Source organism: Panulirus ornatus, chromosome 19 (assembly GCF_036320965.1).
Source record: "Panulirus ornatus isolate Po-2019 chromosome 19, ASM3632096v1, whole genome shotgun sequence".
NCBI classification, from domain to species: domain Eukaryota; kingdom Metazoa; phylum Arthropoda; class Malacostraca; order Decapoda; family Palinuridae; genus Panulirus; species Panulirus ornatus.
This window is the reverse complement of record NC_092242.1, coordinates 6976027-6999364: the sequence shown is the minus strand read 5'-3', so window position 1 is coordinate 6999364 and position 23338 is coordinate 6976027. Positions and strand designations below refer to the sequence as shown.

General features: G+C 34.6%; 1 protein-coding gene across 1 annotated transcript in view; it reads left to right on the top strand.

Annotated features, from left to right (window-relative positions):
- The window catches only part of LOC139755357 (protein phosphatase PTC7 homolog), a 188391-nt gene extending 165349 nt beyond the window's left edge, over positions 1 to 23042 (top strand). Inside the window, exons 2-5 of the mRNA XM_071673529.1 lie at positions 12456 to 12635; positions 14714 to 14912; positions 15232 to 15488; positions 16715 to 23042. Coding sequence (XP_071529630.1) covers positions 12456 to 12635; positions 14714 to 14912; positions 15232 to 15488; positions 16715 to 16764 — 686 coding nt within the window. The 3' untranslated portion in view covers positions 16765 to 23042. The remainder of the gene's footprint in view (positions 1 to 12455; positions 12636 to 14713; positions 14913 to 15231; positions 15489 to 16714) is intronic.
- Positions 23043 to 23338: the final 296 nt, after the last annotated feature.

The following is a 23338-nucleotide window of genomic DNA, read 5'->3' as shown; positions in this document are numbered from 1 at the left end:
TTGTTGCCATTGGTTGTGGTTGTGGTTAGAGAAAACCCTGAATAAGAAAGAATAGTTGTGAGCCGAGGTAAGGACCAGGTCGGATCTTGGAGGAACACGGACCAAATGCAAGTGTATGTCGTCCCGACCTATACATTAAACGCAATGGTTTCAGTTACAACGTCATTTTTCATTTTTAGTTGTTGTCACTACGGTCATAAAATTAAATAAGGGTTGCAAAGAGTAGGTATGGTAATGTGAGGGTTCACGACGTAATAAAACAATCATGAATATACTTTTCAGAAATATATCCTGGAAAATAATATTGGATATTCATGAAATGCCAGCATGGTGAATGGTATGCATGCCCTGCCGCAAACATCACAAAGACACTGCGGACTAGATATAAATCAGCCAGTGAAATAGGTAATGTATGTGGGGAATGGGTTCTCGAAGTACGAGCTTTGAATTTACGCGAGGCTCAGTTGGAGTTGTTGCCCATGTCCGAATCGAAGGAGTCGGTGTTAGGTGAAAAACAGAAAACGAACTGGTGGAGGAGGGGCTTTGGTAAGAGAGCGTTAGAGTTGCCTTGGGCACAACAGTGAATTAGGGTATTGATTGAAGTGAGGGCAGAGGGTAAGAAATTACAAGAGAAACATCCGGAACGCTAACACTTCAAGGGATTGGAAGAAGAGGGTTGACCAATGGCGTATCTAGGTTATGGCAGGTAGGGCAGGTGCCCTGGGCGCCACTTGAAGGGGGGCGCCACTCAGGTTTGTTTTTTGACATATGCTACCCGATTGACATTTTTAACGGTTTGGTTTTGTGAGATAAAAATGAAACACGCCTACTTTTCAGCTATAGTAATACTTTGCTACTATCAGTTGCATTATCGCTTCTACGTTACATTATTGATCAAACAAGCCTTTAATTTTAAAGTCTTTAAGAGTTTATAGAAATTTAAGTATGGCCTAACTTTTCAACAGTTTAAAATTACACTGTATTTATTATTTTTATATACATCCACTGTATGTACATTTTTAATCAAGCCTGGGGCGCAATTTCAGTGCTTGCCATAGGCGCTATATCCCCTAGATATGCCCCTGGGGTTGACCCATCATCATTTACTTATGGGAACGGACCGATTAATTAAGGCTTTTCCGGAAAGGTGAAGGGATGAAATTTAGAATAAGTAGGAATCATGTCAAATGATATTGAAAACTCTTTGAGATATGAAGGGATGTGGCATTAGATTCACCGGAGTTATCTCAAGAGAAAAGGACCAAGTGCGAGCCAGATAGAAAGCATCGTCACCATTAGGTTTCTCCTTACGGAAGCTATTCTGGCGATGATGAGGGAGGGGACGGAGATTTAAGTAGGGCCAGTGAGAGTGGGATTGTTTTAAAGAAGAAATCCAGACCCTCGAAATAGTTGGGAGTTGAAATTATACGATGGAAGGAGCATGAGTGCGGCGGTGTCCTCCTGTCCTCAAGAGTGGTCTGAACCAGTCCATCATGCCGAGGGGAGTGGCTGCTCTAAGGGTAAAGGCACAATGGACAAGCAGCTCGGAGGGATATGGTAATAATAGTATTAATGATAATAATGATAATAATAATAGTAATAATGATAATAATAATAATAATGATAATAATAATAATGATAATAATAATAATAGTAATAGTAATAATAATGATAATAATAATTATTTTTTTTTTATTATACTTTGTTGCTGTGTCCCGCGTTTGCGAGGTAGCGCAAGGAAACAGACGAAAGAAATGGCCCCCCCCCCCCCCCATACACATGTATATACATACGTCCACACACGCAAATATACATACCTACACAGCTTTCCATGGTTTACCCCAGACGCTTCACATGCCTTGATTCAATCCACTGACAGCACGTCAACCCCGGTATACCACATCGCTCCAATTCACTCTATTCCTTGCTCTCCTTTCACCCTCCTGCATGTTCAGGCCCCGATCACACAAAATCTTTTTCACTCCATCTTTCCACCTCCAATTTGGTCTCCCTCTTCTCCTCGTTCCCTCCACCTCCGACACATATATCCTCTTGGTCAATCTTTCCTCACTCATTCTCTCCATGTGCCCAAACCACTTCAAAACACCCTCTTCTGCTCTCTCAACCACGCTCTTTTTATTTCCACACATCTCTCTTGCCCTTACGTTACTCACTCGATCAAACCACCTCTCACCACACATTGTCCTCAAACATCTCATTTCCAGCACATCCATCCTCCTGCGCACAACTCGATCCATAGCCCACGCCTCGCAACCATACAACATTGTTGGAACCACTATTCCTTCAAACATACCCATTTTTGCTTTCCGAGATAATGTTCTCGACTTCCACACATTCTTCAAGGCCCCCAGAATTTTCGCCCCCTCCCCCACCCTATGATCCACTTCCGCTTCCATGGTTCCATCCGCTGCCAGATCCACTCCCAGATATCTAAAACACTTCACTTCCTCCAGTTTTTCTCCATTCAAACTCACCTCCCAATTGACTTGACCCTCAACCCTACTGTACCTAATAACCTTGCTCTTATTCACATTTACTCGTAACTTTCTTCTTCCACACACTTTACCAAACTCAGTCACCAGCTTCTGCTGTTTCTCACATGAATCCGCCACCAGCGCTGTATCATCAGCGAACAACAACTGACTCACTTCCCAAGCTCTCTCATCCCAATGATAATAATAATAATGATAATGATAATAATAATAATAGTAATAATAATAATGATGATAATGATAATAACGGTTTATTGAATAAAAGATAACGCAAAAAGAGAATGAAATTATATAAAGAAGAGACATATGGGGTTGGGAGACATAGAAGAGCTAGGATAGAATGAAAGTTAAGTAGTTCTCCATATTTCAGGCGTAGGAAGGCCACACGTCATCGAGTCGTCAGACATTGTCCGGCTCGTAGCTGGAGGATTTGATGATGGTGGTGACGTGTTCCTTCCAGCCGTAGTTTACCGTCCCAGTCACCAGGAAGCTGATGAGACTGTGAGCAACCTGGAAAGGGGATGGGGCCTAGCGAGACCGTAAGGGTGGGACATTATTGCTGGCAAGACTGACGTGCGGAACTTACGGACAGACTTGCTCTGGTTGATGGTTACATTAGCTAGCGATGACCTTAGGTGTGGAAGTTGGTGAAGATGCTCTGATGGGGTCTGTGGTAGGGATAGCTAGAGTGTCAACGCTGACACCGTCGGTTCCATCTGTTGAATATTGTCAATTTCAAAATATTTTCTGATACTTTGCATCGTGTTTACTGGGTAAGTAAGAGCATTATGATATATTTTCCATGATTACTTCAAGTTTAAAAGTGTTTGAATATCGCATCTTTCAATTTTGAAACAAAAAGTTTTTTGAGGAAAAGATACCCTTCAATTTTTTACGTTTTTCTCAGAAAAATAGATTTCTTTGAAAAACTCATTGTAAGAAGTATTTTTCATGCTGAATTCAAATCTGGTGTTAAAATATCATTTAGTGGCCTTGTAACATTTATTTCTCCTGTTGAATATAGTCAATTTCAAAATATTTTCTGACACTTTGCATCGTGTTTACTGGGTATTAATCGATAAGTAGGAGCATTATGATATAGTTTCCATGATTCGTTTAAGTATAGAAGTGTTTGAATATCTTATCTTTCAATTTTGAAACAAAAAGTTTTTTGAGGAAAAAAATACCCTGGACTATTACCTTCAATTTTTTACATTTTTCTCAGAAAAATAGATTTCCTTTAAAAACTCATTATAAGAAGTATTTTTCATGCTGAATTGAAATCTGTTGTTAAAAATATCATTTAGTGGCCTTGTCAACATTGATTTCACCATTTGAATATAGTCAATTTCAAAATATTTTGTGATACTTTGCATCGTGTTTACTGGGTATTAATCGGTAAGTAAGAGCATTATGATATATTTTCCATGATTCATTTAAGTTTAGAAGTGTTTGAATATCTCATCTTTCAATTTTGAAACAAAAAGTTTTTTGAGGAAAAAAATACCCTGGACTATTACCTTCAATTTTTGGCATTTTTCTTCAGAAAAATAGATTTCCTTTAAAAACTCATTATAAGAAGTATTTTTCATGCTGAATACAAATCTGGTGTTAAAATATCGTTTAGTGGCCTTGTAACATTGATTTCACCTGTTGAATATAGTCAATTTCAAAATATTTTTTTATACTTTGCATCGTGTTTACTGGGTATTAATCGGTAAGTAAGAGCATTATGATATATTTTCCATGATTACTTTAAGTTTAGAAGTGTTTGAATATCTCATCTTTCAATTTTGAAACAAAAAGTTTTTTGAGGAAAAAAATACCCTGGACTATTACCTTCAATTTTTGGCATTTTTCTCAGAAAAATAGATTTCCTTTAAAAACTCATTATAAGAAGTATTTTTCATGCTGAATACAAATCTGGTGTTGAAATATCGTTTAGTGGCCTTGTAACATTGATTTCACCTGTTGAATATAGTCAATTTCAAAATATTTTTTCATACTTTGCATCGTGTTTACTGGGTATGTATCGGTAACTAAGAGCATTATGATATATTTTCCATGATTACTTCAAGTTTAGAAGTGTTTGAATATCTTATCTTTCAATTTTGAAACAAAAAGTTTTTTGAGGAAAAAAAATACCCTGACTATTACCTTCAATTTTTGGCATTTTTCTCAGAAAAATAGATTTCCTTTAAAAACTCATTATAAGAAGTATTTTTCATGCTGAATACAAATCTGGTGTTAAAATATCGTTTAGTGGCCTTCCAACATTGATTTCACCTGTTGAATATAGTCAATTTCAAAATATTTTCTGATACTTTGCATCGTGTTTACTGGGTATGTATCGGTAAGTAAGAGCATTATGATATATTTTCCATGATTATTTAAGTTTAGAAGTGTTTGAATATCTTATCTCTCAATTTTGAAACAAAAAGTTTTTTGAGGAAAAAAATACCCTGGACTATTACCTTCAATTTTTGGCATTTTTCTCAGAAAAATAGATTTCCTTTAAAAACTCATTATAAGAAGTATTTTTCATGCTGAATACAAATCTGGTGTTGAAATATCGTTTAGTGGCCTTGTAACATTTATTTCACCTGTTGAATATAGTCAATTTCAAAATATTTTTTCATACTTTGCATCGTGTTTACTGGGTATGTATCGGTAAGTAAGAGCATTATGATATATTTTCCATGATTACTTCAAGTTTAGAAGTGTTTGAATATCTCATCTTTCAATTTTGAAACAAAAAGTTTTTTGAGGAAAAAAATACCCTGGACTATTACCTTCAATTTTTTACGTTTTTCTCAGAAAAATAGATTTCTTTTAAAAACTCATTATAACGAAGTATTTTTCATGCTGAATTGAAATCTGGTGTTAAAAATATCATTTAGTGACTTTCCAACATTGATTTCACCTGTTGAATATAGTCAATTTCAAAATATTTTCTGATACTTTGCATCGTGTTTACTGGGTATTAATTGATAAGTAAGAGCATTATGATATATTTTCCATGATTCATTTAAGTTTAGAAGTGTTTGAATATCTTATCTTTCAATTTTGAAACAAAAAGTTTTTTGAGGAAAAAAATACCCTGGACTATTACCTTCAATTTTTGGCATTTTTCTCAGAAAAATAGATTTCCTTTAAAAACTCATTATAAGAAGTATTTTTCATGCTGGATACAAATCTGGTGTTAAAATATCGTTTAGTGGCCTTGTAACATTGATTTCACCTGTTGAATATAGTCAATTTCAAAGTAATTTTTCATACTTTGCATCGTGTTTACTGGGTATGTATCGGTAACTAAGAGCATTATGATATATTTTCCATGATTACTTCAAGTTTAGAAGTGTTTGAATATCTTATCTTTCACTTTTGAAGCAAAAAGTTTTTTGAGCAAAAAGATACCCTGAACTATTACCTACAATTTTTGGCATTTTTCTCAGAAAAATAGATTTCCTTTAGAATCTCATTATAAGAAGTAATTTTCATGCTGAATACAAATCTGGTGTTAAAATATCGTTTAGTGGCCTTCCAACATTGATTTAACCTGTTGAATATAATCAATTTCAAAATATTTTCTGATACTTTGCATCGTGTTTACTGGGTATGTATCGGTAACTAAGAGCATTATGATATATTTTCCATGATTATTTCAAGTTTAGAAGTGTTTAAATATCTTATCACTCAATTATGAAACAAAAAGTTTTTTGAGCAAAAAAATACCCTGGACTATTACCTTCAATTTTTGGCATTTTTCTCAGAAAAATAGATTTCCTTTAAAATCTCATTATAAGAAATAATTTTCATGCTGAATACAAATCTGGTGTTGAAATATCGTTTAGTGGCCTTGTAACATTGATTTCACCTGTTGAATATAGTAAATTTCAAAATAATTTTTCATACTTTGCATTGTGTTTACTGGGTATGTATCGGTAACTAAGAGCTTTATGATATATTTTCCATGAATATTTCAAGTGTAGAAGTGTTTGAATATCTTATCTCTCAATTTTGAAACAAAAAGATTATTGAGGAAAAAAAATACCCTGAGTTATTACCTTCAATTTTTGGCATTTTTCTCAGAAAAATAGATTTCCTTTAAAGTCTCATTATAAGAAGTATTTTTCATGCTGAATACAAAGCTGGTGTTAAAATATCGTTTATTGGCCTTGTAACATTGATTTCACCTGTTGAATACAGTCAATTTCAAAATATTTTCTGATAATTTGAATCGTGTTTACTGGGTATGTATCGGTAACTAAGAGCATGATGATATATTTTCCATGTTTATTTAAAGTTTAGAAGTGTTTGAATATCTTTTCTCTCAATCTCGAAACAAAGAGTTTTTTGAGCAAAAGAATACCCTGAATTATTACTTTTAGTTTTTGACATTTTTCTCAGAAAAATAGATTTCCTTTAAAAACTCATTATAAGAAGTATTTTTCATGCTGAATTCAAATCTGGTGTTAAAATATCATTTAGTGGCCTTGTAACATTTATTTCACCTGTTGAATATAGTCAATTTCAAAATATTTTTTTATACCTTGCATCGTGTTTACTGGGTATTAATCGGTAAGTAAGAGCATTATGATATATTTTCCATGATTACTTTAAGTTTAGAAGTGTTTGAATATCTCATCTTTCAATTTTGAAACAAAAAGTTTTTTGAGGAAAAAAATACCCTGGACTATTACCTTCAATTTTTGGCATTTTTCTCAGAAAAATAGATTTCTTTTAAAAACTCATTATAAGAAGTATTTTTCATGCTGGATACAAATCTGGTGTTAAAATATCGTTTAGTGGCCTTTTAACATTGATTTCACCTGTTGAATATAGTCAATTTCAAAATAATTTTTCATACTTTGCATCGTGTTTACTGGGTATGTATCGGTAACTAAGAGCATTATGATATATTTTCCATGATTACTTCAAGTGTAGAAGTGTTTGAATATCTTATCTTTCAATTTTGAAACGAAAAGTGTTTTGAGCAAAAAGATAACCTGAAGTATTACCTTCAATCTTTTACGTTTTTCTCAGAAAAATAGATTTCTTTTAAGAACTTATTATAAGAAGTATTTTTCATGCTGAATATAAATCTGGTGTTAAAATATCGTTTAGTGGCCTTGCAACATTGATTTCACCTGTTCAATATAGTCAATTTCAAAATATTTTTTTTACTTTGCATCATGTTTACTGGGTATGTATTGGTAACTAAGAGCCTTATGATATATTTTCCATGATTATTTCAAGAGTAGAAGTTTTTGAATATCTTATCTTTCAATTTTGAAACAAGAAGTTTTTTGAGGAAAAAAATTCCCTGGACTATTACCTTCAATTTTTGGCATTTTTCTCAGAAAATAGATTTCCTTTAGAAACTCATTATAAGAAGTATTTTTCATGCTGAATACAAATCTGGTGTTAAAGTATCGTTTAGTGACTTTCCAACATTGATTTCACCTGTTGAATATAGTCAATTTCAAAATATTTTTCAGGTACTTTGCATCGTGTTTACTGGGTATGTATCGGTAACTAAGAACATTATGATATATTTTCCATGATTACTTCAAGTTTAGAAGTGTTTGAATATCTTATCTTTCAATTTTAAAACAAAATGTTTTTTGAGCTAAAAGATACCCTTCAATTTTTTTCCGTATTTCTCAGAAAAATAGATTTCTTTTAAAAACTCATTATAAGAAGTATTTTTCATGCTGAATTTAAATCTGGTGTTAAAATATCATTTAATGGCCTTGTAACATTTATTTCACCTGTTGAATATAGTCAATTTCAAAATATTTTCTGATATTTTGCATCGTGTTTACTGGGTATTAATCGATAAGGAAGAGCATTATGATATATTTTCCATGATTCATTTAAGTTCAGAAGTGTTTGAATACCTTATCTTTCAATTATGAAACAAAAAGCTTTTGGAGGAAAAAAATACCCTGGACTATTACCTTCAATTTTTGGCATTTTTCTCAGAAAAATAGATTTCCTTTAAAAACTCAATATAAGAAGTATTTTTCATGCTGTATACAAATCTGGTGTTAAAAATCGTTTAGTGGCCTTGTAACATTGATTTCACCTGTTGAATATAGTCAGTTTCAAAATAATTTTTCATACTTTGCATCGTGTTTACTGGGAATGTATCGGTAACTAAGAGCATTATGATATATTTTCCATGATTACTTCGATTTTAGAAGTGTTTGCATATCTTATCTTTCAATTTTTAAACAAAGTTTTTTGAGCTAAAAAATTCCCTGAACTATTACGTTCAATTTTTGGCATTTTTCTCAGAAAAATAGCTTTCCTTTAAAAACTCATTATAAGAAGTATTTTTCATGCTGAATACAAATCTGGTGTTAAAATATCGTTTAGTGGCCTTTTAACATTGATTTCATCTTTTGAATATAGTCAATTTCAAAATATTTTCTGGTACTTTGCATCGTGTTTACTGGGTATGTATCGGTAACTAAGAGCATTATGATATATTTTCCATGATTACTTCAAGTTTAGAAGTGTTTGAATATCTTATCTTTCAATTTTGAAACAAAAAGTTTTTTGAGCAAAAAGATACCCTGAAGTATTACCTTCAATTTTTGGCATTTTTCTCAGAAAAATAGATTTCCTTTAAAAACTCATTATAAGAAGTATTTTTCATACTGAATTCAAATCTGGTGTTAGAATATAATTTAGTGATCTTGTAACATTTATTTCACCTGTTGAATATAGTCAATTTCAAAATATTTTTTTAGTACTTTGAATCGTGTTTACTGGGTATATGTCGGTAACTAAGAGCATTATGATATATTTTCCATGATTACTTCAAGTTTAGAAGTGTTTAAATATCTCATCACTCAATTATGAAAGAAAAAGTTTTTTGAGCAAAAAAATACCCTCAACTATTACCTTCAATTTCTGGCATTTTTCTCAGAAAAATAGATTTCCTTTAAAATCTCATTATAAGAAGTAATTTTCATGCTGAATACAAATCTGGTGTTAAGGTAGAGTCGCCATTGTACTCTTTATCCGTCTGAAAACATTGTGATCAAAGAATATAGGAAGAGTCACAAGGGGAGTGGGAGATAGACCTGAGAAACAAGAAAAGTCGGCGCATTCCAGAATAGAATGAAAAGAAATTCTCAGTTTTTTTATTTTATTTGTAGGTAGTACAAGATAGCTGTATTTTTGTATGTTTAGGAAAGGGTTAGGAAAACGGATCAGCACTTTTATTATCAACACCGCCTCTAATAGCTTCCAGTATAGTATTACACTACGACTACGTCTTATTAACGACCATTAGTATGCCATTAATACCAGCTCCGCCATCAGCATCCCTGCTACTCACACCACCACCACCCACAACCATTATCACCACCACCACCACCACCTCCTGGGTTTCTCTATTAAAAGTTTACAGCGTGCCAGAGTGGAACGAAAACCACTGAACTTTCTGCAGAATATTAATGGAAATATTCCCCCCCCCCCCCCCACATATTCATGTTTGAGTTCATTATGAATTGTATTCTGGTTGAGATTTTTTTTTTTTTTTTTTTTTTTTTTTTTTTTTTTTTTTTTTTTTTTTTTTTTACTTACGGCGATAAAGTTGTAGAAAGACCGAACCTGTGCGCCAGATTTAGCACAGAGACCTTGGGATGTCACGTGCCTACACTTTAAGCAGGGGTGGAACGCAGTTGGCCAGAGTTGTCCGAGACGCAGCTTCTGTCACCATGATTATGATGTATAGTGCACCACACTTGTTCAGAGCGGCCCGCTTCTTCCTCAGAAAGCCTCCCATTCATATTAAGCATTTTACATATCATTCTGATTATCACTTTTTACGTTGAAAGGTCCGTAGACTTTTTGTTGTGATAATGAAATTCAGGTTGACATGTCCGTAGAGTTTCGTTATGAGAGTAATGTGTGTGTGTGTATATATATTTATGTCATACAGTCCCTTAGCCTAGCGGTTAGCATGCCTGCCTCTTGCACAAGGGGTCCCAGGTTCGATCCTGGCTGTTGGAGCTTTGTATGTTCTATGAAGGTGCGCGTTCATATACACTTTATTCGTATATATATATATATATATATATATATATATATATATATGTCCCGGGTTCGATCCTGGCTGTTGGAGTTTTGTATGTTCTATGAAGGTGCGCGTTTCTAAGCACTTTATTCGTATATATATGTGTGTGTTGTGTACAGTTACGCACATAAATTTCTCAAGCTCTGGTGGACAATACCGATATCTGGCAACTGAGTCGTAGTAAAGATGTGATAGTATTTTTCCATGAATGAACGAGCACTGCTTGTAACAGATGCGGTGATTGGCTGACAAGAATGCTTTCTTTTTATACTCTTTTTATGTCCAATTAAAAACAATTATATAGACAAATTATGAAATTGTATTTCTTATCTCCAACTGGAAATGATGAATTAATGCAGTTGACTATTTTTTAAGGGGAGGGGATACTAAACACATTTAAGATAATTGATGGTTATTCGCTTCATAATTTCGCGGTTGATGTTGGCCAGAGGAAAGATTATGGGATATTTTACATTACATTATGGGATTAATCGTGAAATATTTTAATCATGTAATCATTTGAATGTTTAATTACATGGCTTATTGGCCCCTAAACAATATTTCAGCCCTGAGAATCGAATTCAGCGTGAAAAAACAGGTTCATTACTGAGTGTTGCAATGAAATCTGTTTCTCATGGAAAAATAGGGAAAAAATGCAGGTAAAAGTTAGCTGTGCTTTTCACACCAGAAACCTTTTTCACACGGAATTGGAGTATTACAAAGTAAAGTGTTTTTATGCTTAAAATGATAAAAGTGAAATATCGTATATAATTCTTCCTATTGTCGACATACTGAAAAACCACCTCTCGCATAATCAGGAATAGTGATTTATACGCGTCGTTACAAGAGTTAAAGGCCCCCGAACATTGTATCAACCCAGAATCATATTAAGCATGAAGAATAGGCCTTGCATAGAAGTTTTGAAGCAAATTTATCTTCCGGAGAAGATATCAAATAATGCAGGTATTTTCTTGGCCGTAAACATTTTCTTTCAAAATGAGATGATAAGATAATGAAAAAGTTATAGTGTTTGAAACAGTAATGGAAAATATTTCATATTGCTTTCTCTGGCCGACAAATACTGGAAGAATGTGACACTAATCATGTATTTTTTTCTCTTATGTTAGCTGGGATTGCAAGGGCAGCTAAGGTCCTAATCAAAACCATCTCATTAACGCATTATATATATATATATATATATATATATATATATATATATATATATATATATATATATATATATATGCTATATTTCGAAAAATGGCTCAAAACTATTGTTTTTAGTCCAGAAAAAAAAAATACTTTTTGGCTTTCTCCTTTAAAAAAATGTGTTCTTAACTGTCACTCATAATATCGTATAAAATGTATATCATTAAAACGCACTGTAAGAATATGAGTGATGTTTTACTTGTGTTAAATAAGGCAGGCGAGGCAAATCGCAGGCAGACCATATCAGCTAGTAAACAAACCCCCGAACCGTGCCATCACAAGCATTACTCTTGTACAAAAATATCCTTCATGAGTTTTCGGGAGTAATATACCTTACTGGAAATATAGAATGATAGACAGTCTTAAAGGAAGAATAAGCCTTCAACTGCTGATATTTGTGAATGTTAACGATTATTTTCCTTTGAAAGATCTCATTGCGATGGGAGTCTCCTTGCGACGGCCATGCACACCATCGTTAGTGTTCCTATGCAAAGTCATATTAGTAATAAGCATCGCCTTGCCATTGCGATGCTGCCGACAGTGTCCTTGTCCATCGTCTGTCGCATCGTTTATGAATATGGCGCAGTGTTTCTCTACTAGTGTGTGACGAAGAATTAAGTGTTTTGTTTGTGTTTCAGGTGTTGCCGACGGCGTGGGCGGATGGCGAGCATGGGGGATCGACCCTGGAGAGTTCTCACACTCACTGATGCGTGTGAGCGAACGTATGGTTCGGGGCGGCCGCTTCTTACCCTCAGACCCCGCCGCCATTATCGCCAGGGCCTACTACGAGCTCCTCGAGAACAAGACTCACATCCTCGGTCAGTGACTTTGTTGCTATGTCGGCAGTGGCTTGTTCTCTCGGTTCTGTGTTCCTTATTCAGCTTGGTTCCCACACTGATCTTTGGCTTCCATTTTCCCCTTTAATCCTTGGTGTCTTCTGACTTCTGTGATCTTGTCTTCTCTGCTCACTTCTTTGTGATCTGGCTTTGTCTTTAGTGCTTCTCATTTGAACGATCTAGCTTTTCTCTCCCACATATTCTGGTTCCTGTGTATAATTACCTAATTGTACTGTATGAGAGGGAGAGTTACTCTCTTGGGGCCCTTTATTTTGATCATTCTGTATCATACAACTTTGTGAACTAATGTATGCTGCTGGGATTACTATGCTCTCATTAAGTTTATTCCACCCATCCAGTTATTTGTATACAATGAAGTACATTGCATCCTTTTTAACAGATTTCTTGTTGATGTCTGTCATAGCCTCAGATTGTTCTGTCTGCATCTTATGAAGAACTATGCATCATTTAAACATCAGACTGATGGGATGAGGCAACCCTATATTCTTCTTACTCTTCTCTCTTCCTTGATGGGGAAATTTAAGGCCTTTATCCTCGTTACTCAGCTGTCTTAATTCTGGCTCATTCTGTGTGCCCTCCTCTGGACATTCTTTTTTACATCGTAGTTCTTTGTAGTTGTAGTGACCAACCTTGGGAAACATATTCCAATGAGAGTGTGTGTGATTATATGTGTGCTACAGGTGGAGAGTTTTACACTCTTGTTGCCAAGTCTTTTAACTTTGCACATATGTACCATGTCTTCACTCCTGTTTATGTATGCACTTGCACACAATACATCCAAAGTCAGGTACCAGTTTATCGACCAGCCCCAAGGGGAGGATGAACACCTGGGTTCGGTGTAAGCTGAATGACATTCCCATGATTCAAACCCATTTAAGTCCAACCTTGGGGTGGCCTATGCTGACTCTATGGTTGGTGGTGACACTGAGTCTTTTTGTTCTCTTTCATGGCTACTCACTATCACTGACTTATGCATTTTCTTCTAGGTGTTTGGCTGCTCATACTTTCATTTTCACCTCTTTCTTCGCTGCTTTGGAAGCTCAGTAGCTCGTACTTTCAATTTCATAGCTGCTGTCTTACTCCTGACTCCTATCCATATCTTACATACACTTCTTTTTGTGATGAAAATGCTATATGAACTTGGACACTTTTCCATGGGCTGCTCAGTGTCTCCTTTTTGTTCATTTTTTGTCAGAATCTTTCTCTTTCAGCAGTGTGTACTTTCATACTGCTCTTCATTTGTCTTTTTTCTAAATGCTTTCTGTATGCTTAGTCTCATGTCTCATAGCAGCTTCCTCTTTCCTTCTGGTTTAATGTTTCCTGGTTGCTTAGTTATTCATGGCTTTCCTACAAAATGGTCTCTGTCTTGGCTGCTCTGGTGTAAATTTAATGTTTGAACATTTTGATGTTGTAACAGCAATCTCTACACTGCTTATGTTTATGCCTTCTGACTTATCATGTACATCCTCTGTCTTTCTCTTACTTTCTCTTCACTTGACTTTTTTAATGCTTTTCAATTTCTTCTATGGCTGCTTTCTGTCTCCATATTACTTTATATATTTCTTATTCACTGTATCTTTTGCTGTATGTTTCTATGCTGCCCAAGTTTTCCTATAAGTTTTTGTGCCCTTTCTTATTTATGCCCTCATATTTTCCTCGTACTTTTATGCCTCCCGTTTTGTGGTATCTGAGTCTCTTGACTTTTGTATATTTCATGTCCTTCCTCTTTTTGGCTTTTCCTTTCTGTTACAGCTTTCTATCTTGCTTGATATTTTTGTTTCTACGTTGTTTGATATAACAAATTTTTATCACCTTTTTTACATGTTTGATTTGCTAAGTGATGATATATTTAGATCTTCATTAGACTACATTTTCTACCTTGAAGTTTGTACAGTTACATATACACATAGATTTAACTTGTTTAGTTTTTGAATATTCTGCATTGGAGTTCCTTTTGAGCATTTTGTTTTTAGAAAACTTATTTTAATTAGATAATTATCGTGACATTATTTGTGCTGAAATGGAAAGGTGTATTGCAGGTAGCAGCACAGCATGTGTGGTGGTGCTGCAGGGTGATAAAGGGGAGCTTTATTCTGCAAACATTGGTGACTCTGGGTTCCTGGTTGTACGTGATGGATCAGTGGTCCACCGGTCGCAAGAGCAACAACATTATTTCAACACACCTTTCCAGCTGTCACTCCCCCCACCTGGTACCAATTCTCAGGTCCTCAGTGACAGGTGAGGCTATATTTGATATACAGTAGACGCCACTCATTCCCAGTGACATTGCTGTGGCTGTTGTCTCTGTTAAAGTAAAATTTGCCAGTTCCACAACATAGATCAGTATATTGGTTCATGGTATCTTAATGTGTCTTTCAGTATTGACTAACATGTTAAGCAGAATAGCCATGCCTTATATTCCATGCAGCAGACATTTGTGTTGATCCTGAACAGTATGATAGTAATTAACTTTTGTATGTACTTTTTCAGACAGCAGGCACATGTGTTTATACTTTGCAGTATGATAGTAATTAGCCCTTTTCATATACTTTTTCAGACCTGAAAGTGCTGAGACGTTAGAGTTCCTAGTGAAGGAGGGAGACATGTTGATGGTGGCCACAGATGGTGTGTTTGATAATCTCCCTGATTCTATGATTATCAAAGAAATGGTTAAAGTCCAAGGGTCTACTGATCTGTCATTGTTGCAGCAGGCAGCTAATTCTATTGCACAACAAGCACGAAAATTAGCGTTTGATGAAGATTATATGTCACCATTTGCTCGTAATGCACGGGAAAATGGTATCAATGCAATAGGTGGGTGGCCTTAGTTAAGGTTATCATTAATATTTCAGTGTGCTGGACATTCCATTTTTGGACTGGGTAATTTGATAACTGTTACATTATGCACTTCATAGATAGAATACTGTGCATTTCTTTATTTTATACTGTGTTGTAATGGAAATTTATTTTCAAAAGTAGTCTTACAAGTACTTTACCTTCAATTACATGACTATGAGAGTATAGAGAATGTTTATGCATGATTGATATTTTTGCAAAGTTTTTAAGTGGTGTATGTGCTTCAGTGGTATAAGTGTTTTGAATACTTACTTTTAATATACAGTTGCTGATTAAGACACATGATATGGGGGCATAGAACGAGGAATAGATGAGTATGATATTTTGCTTATAAAAAAGAATGCGATATTGTGTTTGATGTTGATTCATTTAGTGTTTGGTGGGGCTTATCCACATATATGATGGTAGTATGCAGGTTAATTTTGTGTTGTATGTCTGACTAGAAATGCTAGTGATGAATGATAGCAATTGAAAGGGTAAGATTTAATATTAGAGAGAAGCTAAAGGAGAAATTTGATACTATTAGCTTTGTAATAACTTGTCCTGATTACTATTTGCACTTTGGCCTAAATGGAAATGTTAATCAAGTCGACTGTAAACTTTGTCACCAGAGAAGTGGACACACTAGAACACTATAACACTATGTCTTAGATTGTGAAATAATGGATCCTTTTAGAGTGAGTTCCAGACAAACCATGGAAGAAAGGGTAAAAAGCTTTATTGTTGATAACAAGGTGCCAAACATTTCTTATACTTTTTGTAGATATATTTACTGTATAAAAGATTCCAAGCTTCTGTAATGAATAAGCTTTGTATTAATTTGTCATAATCATCCACCCACTGAGGTAGACCTTGAAAAAGAAATGGACAAATGTTGTGAATCAAGTGTTTAGTGCTAGAGGAACAAGTTTTGTTGATTGTAGTGGAGTAGTTTCACTTGTGGAAGAATGAAAGGAGCTATAAGTCTCCCTTGACAGCACAGCATGATATACAAAGAAGAATTAGAAGCTGTTTTGTTATTGGGGTTGGAGGAGCACATTGAATAGATGTAAGTTGAGGGTTTGTGTGAGTGAACTGAGAGACCGCATGCGTTTAATTTCCATTGTATAAGTTCAGAGTTTTGCATTATAAAAAAGATTATAAAAAGGAGAAATGAATTCATGAATATTTTTCCTGTGTTTTAGGTGGGAAGCCAGACGATATAACAGTGGTTTTGGCAACCATAACAGTGTAAACTCAGTGGGGCCCCGGGAAACCGAATGTAGAAATCACTGCAGCATCCAGAGAAAATGTATAAACTCCACCAGTTTTTCAACTACAGCAACAGCATCTGATTTCAGCAGTCTGATTCATTTCTGTATGTCATATTTTGAAATGAGAGGATGATAGTTGAAAATGATTTGTTTTAATGGGGTTATGGGATATATTCGATATGTTTATATTTGAAGTTGTGGACTTTATGCTCTTAAGTGGTTGTAAAATTTTGTACATGTCGTAGTAAAAGATAATTATGTAGTTTTTGTTATTTCCAACTTTTTACAATCTTACAATTTATATTTTTTCATTTCTTAATGTCTAGTTTTTCATTACTTATGCTAATGGTTGTTATCAAGCACTTGAAGATAGTAAAGTTGTAAAGACCTTCTATTTTAAGAAAGACCTAATTACATTATGTAATAGTTAAACAGGACTGTTAATGAGGTTTTCAGTGTCGTTAATTTTTAAAATAATCGTTTAATGTATGTATTTTGTGCAATGAAGACTGTACTCAGGTCACAGCAGGAATTTGAACCAAACTGAAACATAAAATAAAACTCAGAATTCTGCTGTGTTCTTAGCATATCCAGAAGACAGAGTCATGTCAGTTATGAATCTGATAATCTGTACAGAGATCTCATTATACCAAATTTGCAGAAATTATGCTCAGTTTTGTTATATTTTGTACAACTGTGTGTCAGCATGTAGATAAGCTTATTTCTTTTTAACCTAAAAGTGTCTTTATGTTCAGCTGGATTGGAAATAGAATTGACTCCAGAATGAATTATGACTCATGTTTTGCATACTTGTTCGTTGTGAGTAATAGTTGGCCTGACTCTGTCTGCTGAATATCACCCTAATTCTTTGGAAAATAACTTTTTGTACATTCCATACCCTTGTTTCCCAGCATTTAATTTCCAGTGTTCCTATTACTCTAGGGTATGGAATGTTATGTAAGCTGTAGAAAAGTCAGCAGCCATTACAAGCTGCCATGTTCAGTATTGTGAACAGTCCAAACAGTTGGGAGTGTCATACATGCCAGAGTTAACTGAATTGTTCCTTTCTTTTACCATTTGGGTCTCATTGGCTGCTGTTCCATACCTTGGTTTTTAGACACCCATTTTCCAGAATTATGCTGTGATATAAGTATTAATTGGACTCAAAGAAAGACTATGAGAATACTCAGTAGTTGTTCCTAACAATTGGGTAAGTCACAACATTTTGTGTGAGAGTCAAGATATCCTTGGATGTTGAATAGCTAGATCAACTCCGAGCTTTTCATTACAATTAATACAGAGGGTTGTGCATAACATCTTTGAGCACATACAACTTTAATTGTTGTGAATTTGTCACACAGATATATCTTCATAAAATTTAATGTGAAGATTTTGAGTACTTGCCCACTTGCCATTAAATTGTGATGTTGTTTAGATACTAGTATGTGACAAGAATGAACTTAAGATTAGTTTACCTCACTTCAGATAATGGTAAAACTCGGCAAATCATTGACGTTAAAGGTAATGATTCTTTTTGTTTCCAAATTCAAGCCTGCCCTTGATTTAATGACCTAAGTAGTTGTTAGGCCTAAAGCTCAAACAATCAACCCACCACCCCTAATATAAAGTGATTTTAGTGCATAGGTATATATATATATATATATAATTTTATGTCTATGTGGGTGTTATTGCACTTCACCTGCTAAAGGCTACATGACAAGTGAAAAGTCCCCTTTGGAGAGGCTGTATCGTTAGGACTATAGTCTCATCAAAGAACTTCTCACTGCTGAGTAGTAAACATTTCTCTGCTACTGGAAGGAGCCTTTCCTGGGTAACACCTGGACTCTTTTGTAGAAATTGGCTCTGGGATAATTATGAATATATATCGAAGTGGAGTCATGTGTGGGAAAGAAACAATGATTGTCATACAAAGGGAAAATTTTTTCTGAATTTTTTGCACAGGGCAGAATCCCTTATGGTCTCTTGGGCAGTTTCAGGGTTAAAAACACAATATTTAATCTCAAAAGCTTTGTTGGATACTACCATGCTTTAGGGAGCATTTGTTTAAGGAGCTGGTGTTTAAAGATTTGAAAGCATTGCTCTGATGAACTGATTTTTAAAGATTTTGATTTGTATTTGTATTTTAGGAAATTTAGATATTTTTTTTTGATGATCTAGTCATATAATCATATTCATGAATTACCTTTTTCACCCTTGTATACTTGGGCAGTATTTGTCAAAGGTTGTTTTTTGTAATGTATGATGATCAGTGTTATTCAGAAATGAGATCATCTAACACATGAGAAACTCCTGAAAACTTTCTCTGTACATCAGCTTTTTGTGTATAGATTCATTTACAGATTTTCTAGGAGGGGAACACTAGGTGGAAGACGACTTGTTGATAATACTAGGGTTTTCATGAGGAAAATAGTACATAGACCAACCCAATAAAGTTAGTACAGAATAGTATTAATGGTATGGGGAATACCCTGCATTCACACCATACTTAAGAATGTTCTTTACTTCCCTGTGTTGATCTTGTAAATTCACATTAGTGCAAGCTAAAATTACTGGTTGTTACATGGTGTCCAACTGATGGTATGAGTTTGTCATATGTTTCCAATTTAATATGTTTCAGAAAACAAATTACTAGCATAACTAAACTCTGCCATGTAAATTGCATCTGTAACATTTAACATGGTCAGATTTGATATGAAGACAGGGAGAACCAACCATACTGTAACAGAGTAGAACTTATGCCTATTCATCTTTAGAATGTTTAGGAATGCAACCATTATAGAAATGTTAAATGAATTATTAATGATATTGATGTTACCCCAGGATCCCATTTATGGGGCTGGGGCTTCTGCAGCTTCAAGGTTGTGCTTCACATTTGAGTTGGGTACATTCTTATGAGACAGTACCCTTCTTGTCCAGCCTCTTCAAAGGTGACTCCTTGCTAACAGTGTTACTAGTAAAAGGTGAAGTCTTGGAGCCCCAGTTTGTGAATTATGATACTGGAATGCATCCATGGGCAGAAAATACAGAGCATTGTAGAGTAATTATTTTTGCAAGCAAACTGAAAATTAGAAATCTGAGAAATATCAGATCTCATGTTAGTCAGAATGTGAAGTGCTGTCACCCTGCATTTGTCTAAAGTTGACAAAAAATGTCCTACAGCTTTGGGAATTGGAAAGGGTAAGAAGTGTTAATGATGATGAGGCATGTCATGAGAAAGGAAGATTGAGGAATGCATTGAATGATATACACCGAGTACATGAGTATTGTTTTTAGAGTTTTTTGAAAACACCAATTGTATGTGAAGGTATCTTGTAGAACAATTATTGAATTAGGTGTTTATGGGAAATTTCAAGAACACTCTCACCTGTATTGCACTGATGTTTTTTATAAAGCACAAGACCTATGAAAAGTGTGCAAGGTTAGAATTGGAAAGATGTGGTATACTGGGGTTAGCGTGCTGTCAGTGGACTGAACTAGGTTATGTGAATTGTCTGGGTAAACCATGGAGAGGTATGTGGGCCTAGTTGTGGATGGGGAGCTGTGATGTCATTGCATTATACTTGAAAGCGAGGAATGGATGTGATAGATGTCGCCTTTCTTTGTTCCTGGTGCTACCTCTCAAATGCAGGAGAGTGATCACTTATGAAGAATAACCTATTCAAGAGGGAACAGATGTTCACTTCTAGATATATCATTTGATATGTAAGTGACCCATTTGCATGGGCCCCCAGATGTTTTTCATTTTTTCCTAAACACAAGATTTATTACACAAGCACTTAGCTGCTTGAAGTGTATTTTACTTTGATTTATTTAGGAGAGTGTTACTTTTCTCTAACTTTTAGTAACTGGTAACTGGCTCCCATTATATGTCCAGTGCTGAATAACTCCTCTCTGGTGTTCCTAGACTCTACCTGCATTTGGTTGTACCACAAGCAGAAAGTCATTATTTGACAAGGCTCTATCACCATGAATGAACAAAAATGAGTACCGTTTTATTCAAAAAAATTTCATTCCAAAAGTTATCATTTCCCTGCTCCTGACTGGAGATTGTCTTTGAGGTGCAGAAAGCAAATAATAATAAAAACTTTTCATCTGCAGGTGAGTCCTGTTGCTTTCTTTGGTTGTTACAATGCACATGTGTCAAATGTCAGCAACAAGTTTTTACTTCAGCCAAATTACTCTATAGCTATGAAAGAAACCTTCAGATCCTCTTGATGTATCAAAGTTGTTGCATGTGAAAGCAGGGGTTGGAATATAAATATCTTGCTCAGCATCCAAGAGTTGTGTATCTCTTGATAACATTTTATTTTGTTTTGCCCCATTTATGAACTCTTAGAGGGAACAGAAGCACTCTGAGCCACATGAGTTTTGGTATGCTATGAGGCAAAAATAGGTAAGTGGAGAGGGCACTTCACTACATAACATGGTTGATTAAAATTCAACTGGAAGTAACTAATTTGTGTGAGACCTCATTCCAGCAAGTAAAATAAAGGAAGAGTTGGGTGTTTAATTCACTCTGGATAACTGATTTTAAGTTATTGTACATGGACATAAATCTTTTGTTCACAATGCTCAGTGCAAGGGAAGATCACCATTAAATGCTAGATTATAAAGACCCATGCTAGAACTTCCCTTTACGCATCACCATAATTGTTGTGTTCATATCTTCACACAAGTCATCTTCATTTATACTATGATATACCTCATCTCCCTTAGAGATTAACACAGTTGATAGCCTACCAGAAACAGTGTTGATATTACCTGTTTTGTACCAAGTATGCATGCCTCAAATTTTCAGAGCCACCTTAAGGGTATGTGCTGTATAAGAGTACTTGAAGTCTACAACAGATTTCTGGGGCCCCAACAATATAGCATCAGCAGTAGTTGTGAGGAAGTGGCTCACCTAGGAACGTAGTATTTGTAGACATGGTAGTACAGTATATTGTTGTAGCAGATGAGGAAGAGGTTTATTACAGTGTGAAAAAGCATGATTGAGTCCTGATTCTTATGCATGTAAATTATACTTAAAATGGTAGCAAAGATTTGGGTGAATACTGGAGATATTCATGATGAGGTTGCTATTATTGTAAGTCATGGATAGTGTCCCAATTTCATTTTTATATTTATGTGACTTTGTAAATGAATTATTGTGGCACTATTCATGAATTATAGTTTTAAAGAGTATATAGTTTTGCAAATATTTTAAGAAGTGAAATGATATGAGTTTTTCATTCTTTAACTTTTGAATAGGTACATCGGCAATAGTTTGTGGAATCTCTTTGATATGACTTAATGGATCTGCTGCTCAAAGTAGCTGAAATATGGTACACCTAGTGTGAAATAGCAATATCTTTTGATGTTCATTTCTTTCCACATTGCATAATTTGATATTGCTGTTAAATGTTAGGGTTCCATACATTTAACATTTTTACACAAGTATATTTTGCTGATGTACTGCAAGATATTTTTATAAACACTATTAAGTAATGTATTCTTTATGAAGTGAGATGATAAATGATGTACAGAATATGTGGACATCTACATTGTTCATAAATAGTTCTGAATAATATTTCATCAGAGTTAGTTGAAAGACAGCTCCATTTTTGGAACAACTTAAGACTTTAGACTGTTGGTTGTCAGAAATGCTGTACATCTTAGACTGATATAATGCTAAGCTGTGTCTTTGTGATACTACATAGTACATTTGTAAAACATCATTGGTCTGGGTACTTTGGAATATCATGGCTTAAATATTTAGGTATGAACATGATTTGCTGCTGTTGTTTTTCAGCAGCTAAAGTTATCACATGGACAAAGCTCTAGTAACTGTGATCTTTATTTCTCTGTCATTTGTAAACCTATTATGTAGAGTCTGTTGAACCAACAAGCTTAGGTGGATAATACTGAAGGTAATGCAGGATTGCATATCATTTGCAGAATGCTTGCATGAATATGAAATTTGATTAACAAGTTTTAAGGTAATTTAGAAATCCAGGTGGTTAGACAAATGAATATGAAAAAGAGTAATACAATTCTGGACTTTCCAGAAGGACAGCTGTTAAACAGTATTTAATTGGGTGATAGTGTTGGTTGGCAGATTATTTATACAACAAACTTTTTTTTTCTCTAAGCGGATCTGTAAAAAAGGTGGAGTCATTGATTGTGATGTTGCTTGAGACAATGCAATATATTATGTATCATATTTGTATTATATTAATACACGAAAAGTTAAACATGATTGATTGTTTCATTCATGTTGCTAAACATTTAAATAATGCGAATAATGTACAAGGAATTTGGACAGAAGATAAGCTTAGTTAACGTATAAAGAATTGGCAAGAATGAGGCCTTTGAATGATTTTCTAATGTCTGTTTTGGAAAAAACTGGTTAAATGTCAGTATATCATGAAATTGTGGCAGAAACCAGTATACCTTTCAGTATGTCATTTAATTTTTCCATCTCTGCACTTTATTTTGCATGCAAAAAATTAAAGCAATGAAGCCAAATCAGTGTCATTAGAATACTAATTTTAT